The 4,739-nt window shown below is 44.7% G+C and overlaps 1 protein-coding gene across 1 annotated transcript; it reads right to left on the bottom strand.

Annotated features, from left to right (window-relative positions):
- Positions 1-3,636: 3,636 nt before the first annotated feature.
- On the bottom strand, positions 3,637-4,518 carry LOC104070658 (NGFI-A-binding protein 1). Its single transcript, XM_009575505.1, has one exon. The coding sequence runs from the start codon at positions 4,471-4,473 to the stop codon at positions 3,637-3,639; it is 837 nt and encodes a 278-aa protein (XP_009573800.1). The 5' UTR covers positions 4,474-4,518.
- Between the last annotated feature and the right edge of the window lie 221 nt (positions 4,519-4,739).

Raw genomic sequence — 4,739 nt, forward strand, 5'->3', positions numbered from 1 at the left:
GTGTTTTTTATCCCTCAATAAAATGATGTAAGGTTGCAAAGAGCTGAAATGACTGAAAATGCTTTAGGTAGTTGTAGGCACATGCTGTTTATCCTAATATATGAGAAAAGACAAATGTTTGTTTGTTTGTTTTTCCTGGTTTCTTCTTTCAGGTCACATCCAGACTTACTGAATTGAAGTGCATCATGGCTTCCTGCCTTTTCAGGAGGCATAGTACTGCAGATAGAAAGTGTTGCGTGCCTAAAAATAAAGATTCTGTTTGCTGGAAGCCTTAATGATATGGAGCAACGCATAACCCTCTACCGAGAGCGATGGGTATATTCCCATCTGATGGGGTTCATAGATTCCCCCACTAAAAAAAACACATCATTAAATACCAAGCCCTACCGTTTTGGTGAGTCAGCAAGAGAAAAGGAAGAGACCGAGCTAGACAAAACTTATTACTTGCGTTTCTTATTCCTGTTTCTCACACTATTAAACAGGATTTTTTGGGGTTTTATAGGTACCTAGGCAAGCACTGAAATATTAACACGCAAATTACAAAGCTGACTCAAACACGCACGGGTCACCAAGTTCAAGGGCATGCCTCATACTCATCCCTCCTCCAGTAAACTTTAAACATAAAGTGCTCTCCATGCTTGAAAAGCTGTGTAATACTGAGACAATGGAATGGATTAAGGACAGTATGTTTATTAGTTTTGGAACATCTTTGAAAGATTCTGCATCAGATTTTATGCTAGATCATCTGACTCAAACACGCACAGGTCACCAAGTTCAAGGGCATGCCTCATACTCATCCCTCCTCCAGTAAACTTTAAACATAAAGTGCTCTCCATGCTTGAAAAGCTGTGTAATACTGAGACAATGGAATGGATTAAGGACAGTATGTTTATTAGTTTTGGAACATCTTTGAAAGATTCTGCATCAGATTTTATGCTAGATCAGTGCCTTACGCAGATAATCCTACCAACAGCACACACTTCCAAACCAGCTCAGTGTCTACAGCTCTCGTTGGCCTCTAATGGCTGCTCGAGCCCTCTGAGACACTCCAGTGTTCGTACTGAAACAGAGAATATTCTAATTCACCACTAATAATTCCATCAAGTTTGAGTTTAATTTGCATGCAACTCCACTCTGCTTGAGGAGCCAGAGATACCCTGATCTTTACATTAAGAAGCTAACCACTGCTTAAGCTTTTTAAATTCATAGTGAAGTTTATTCAGCTGTTCATTGCCAGCTGCAAGGAGAAACCTTGAACTGCGAGGCAGAATGACAGCCTTGGAATGTATTAACACGTGCAGAAACACAGTCTCTGGACAAGCAGAAACTTACCTCCCTGGTTGTTTAAGGTCCTTCCTTCTGAACAGCAAATTGTTTAAGCCATCAAAAACAAAAATCCATTGAAGTTGAGTTCACAAAAGGCAAACTCTGGTTTAGCAGATTTCAAACAAAAAAATGGTCTCATTGCTACTATTTGTATATTTTCTGCTTTAAAGTGAAATGGAGAGAAAACTGTTCAAGACAAAACTTTGTGAAATCCGGCCTCTTTAAGCAAACAGTAAACCAGTTATGAGCAAATTCTTCTTGCTTGCATGTGTGCAGTTCCCATCAAGTTCAGCGAGGCCCCACATGCGTAAGTGAGGCATAAGTCAACCACATACTCCTTTGATCTTGTGCCCTTAATCATAATAGCGATAGAAATATTTCCTAAAGCCAAACCATGCTCTCATTCCATTTTTAAACATGGTTCTACAATGATATAGTAAAGATCTGTAGCGCAGTATACTAAAAAAAATTAACAAGGCGAGCAGTTGTCCTTTCTTCCAGTTCTTTGCTACCCTGCTCCTTCGAACTACCACCCCACTATTCACTCCTCCAGCTTCGTAGAGCCACTCCTGAGCCTGCCACACACCTGACAAAAGCTGCCCCCGGCGCCCACCTCCCATTACACTGCTGGATGCCAGGAAATTATCCTACAAGAAGTCTGCCCAGATTTCAGAGTATTTTCCACAGCCGCTACCCCAGAGAGAGACTGCAAAAGCGCACAGCTGCGCACGTCGTACACCTTGACTTCCTCCATCCTCAGGTGGAGAGAACTCCCTTTCTCCGAATCCTGACTCTGCAGCGACGTACACAGGGCATCTACACAATTAATCCTTTCAAATTCTGCCTCCATCTCATACGCAACTTGTTCTGTTACGGGAGAGACTTCCGCAAGGTCAGGGGAGTAAGAGGAGATCTGTTCCTGCACACTGGATGAATTCATAGGTTGTAAGTGTTCAACATAAAGCCACAAAGCACGTAAGTGAAAGCTGCACAACTAAAACTGTGTGGTAGAAATGTGGCTGACTACTGACAAGTTCCCTTGGAAGCGTCTCCCCAGTCTGTAGTAAAAGCCCTAGTGAAGTCACTGCCGGTGATGTGCAGTTGCCTTATAAATGTAAACACGTAAACAAAAATGTAAAGAAATATGCCTTGTTTCCTTCTGCCCTTCTACTCAGAAGCATAAAGAGATCCTAGTCTTACGCTATGGATCACACACCTACAAAACTTCTTCTTGAAGCGAAAAAAGGCTAAAGCCAGTACAGTTTTTTGGCACTCCTGTAACATAAACATCGCCTTTCCTTTTGGGAGCTAAGCCTTACATGCCAAATTTTAAATCCAACTGAGATTTTGCAATCACTGTTAACTGTGAAAATGCTGATGCAGCATTCATATCAACAGCGTTTTGGCACTGCTTTGAATTAATGTTTGTTCTCCTCTTGTACTGTATTTTGGCACTAGGGAACTATTCCCCACACAGACACACCTATTGCGTTACAACATATGCAGTGTGAGCCTCAAGAATGCCAGAAGAGAAGCGAAGGAGGCCTGCGTGGACTTTTAAGGACGGGGGGGAACAGATGCTACGCAGGTATTAAAGGACAAACCTTCAGATTACAGCCACCCATCAATACTGGAGACAGTCCTCTCCCTTCCTCCCCATATAGTCTGCACTTCACTTGACCAGATGAAGACCGCTGTGCCCAAAAAACCCCACAGGTTGTATAATTAAGCTTCATCCCGATTCAAACACAAAAAATCCCACCCCACTGGGTTTAGAGACCTCGTCAGCAGAATCCTTTTTACCTCGAGGGCACAACCTACAGAGCAGGGTCTCAAGGTGAGAGAAGACAGCAGAGGGTAGTAACCAAGCCAGGTGATCCTGTTGCCAGACACAAGCGATTTTAGTTACTAACCTTCCAAACCACCAGTCTACTCTCAAAGCTGCAAGGGAATATCACGACAGGACTGCTTTAAAAATGTGCCAAATGCCTAAAATCCCAAGGGCCACACTGAGTGCAGTACTGGTTTGCTATTTCAGTGCCAAACTGTTTAAACTCTCTGTCTGACCGGCCGCACCAGTGACCGAGCAGTCTGATGACACCAAGTTGAAGTCATCAGTGCACGCATGCACACACCCACCCAAGAAAAGGTGCTTCTACTGCACCCGAGATTTCTATCCCAGGGCAGGACTGTCTACGGCTCCTGTAAGACACACAACTCTCGTCACCCGGCGAGAAGTGCCTGTACAAAAAGTGTACCCTGCGAACAGCATCTCATAAAACGTGTAGGAATAGGGGAGGAAGCCCACTGTCACTCAAGGTATTTTACCTCGTGGAGGGTGAGATGCTTGCCATCCTTTCTTTTTGAGTCAAATCTGCCATATATTGCACTGTACTTCCTGATCTCCTCCTCTTTGTGAGGGTCCTCGTCACTCATCTCAAAGATGTGACCAATCATCTTTGCCAGTTTCTTATTTGTTTTCAGTAACTCCTTGACTTCATTGGAGTCACTTTTGGGCAGGGAGGGAACCATACGTTCTACGCATTCAGCAACTGACAGAGCAGCAGCGGCATCCAGGGTCTCACTGTTTTCCTTTGGTGAAGCTGGAGAGCCAAGGTCAGCCGGGGAAAGACTATGCTCGCTCTCTGTGGTGTGGTGTCCTTGCCAGAGTCTCGGTTCACTGCCGCTCTGCAGCGATAAGTTCCCCACCACATCGGATTTGCTTGCGCCCACGCTTTGCACGCACGTCGTGGCAGCACATTTTGGAATCTTCAGGTGAGGCTCTCTGGTGCTGCTATTCCTTTCGTAACTGCTGCAGGATATCCCCAGCCACGCAGGAGACCCTTCCGGCAGCTTATATATTGGAATGCTGCTGACTGGTAAGGAGGTGAGAGGCTGGTTAAAAAGACCAGGGTTTGTGACCCAGTCCCTCAAAGCCTTCTGCAGCCTTCGGACATGAAGCGGCTTGCTAGCCATGCCTACGAGAGCCATTATCTCCAAAAACTCCTCTTCACCTGCTTCACAGAGCTGCTGGACATCATCGCCACCCTGCTGAATGAAGGCATCGAAGTAGAATAAGAGATTTGCTTTTTGTAGTATTCGATACAGCTGCAATTCCCCAAGGGTTCTGGGTAGAGCTGACGCCATCACGGATGACAGAACCTGCAAACAGTGAAAACAGAGAGAAGATGAGCACCAGAACGCCGACGTCCAGATGCATTCCCCCCCACCGCCCATTCTTCCCTAAGGCTGTCAACTCAGAGGACAGGATTTCTTTCTCTCATTATAAGAGCACGTTATGGAAATGAAAAAAGGGGCGATGGCTCTATTTTTTGACAGTTAACTTAATGGAAACATTTGTGAAAAAACAAATCAGCAGATAGTTGCGATGCACCTACAAAAAAGATGATTCA

This window comes from Fulmarus glacialis, unplaced genomic scaffold (genome assembly GCF_000690835.1).
Source record: "Fulmarus glacialis isolate BGI_N327 unplaced genomic scaffold, ASM69083v1 scaffold51003, whole genome shotgun sequence".
NCBI lineage: Eukaryota > Metazoa > Chordata > Aves > Procellariiformes > Procellariidae > Fulmarus > Fulmarus glacialis.

What these genes read in the sequence shown, in the direction of transcription:
- LOC104070658 (XM_009575505.1), bottom strand. Translation starts at nt 4,473, where the DNA reads ATGGCGTCAGCTCTACCCAGAACCCTTGGGGAATTGCAGCTGTATCGA.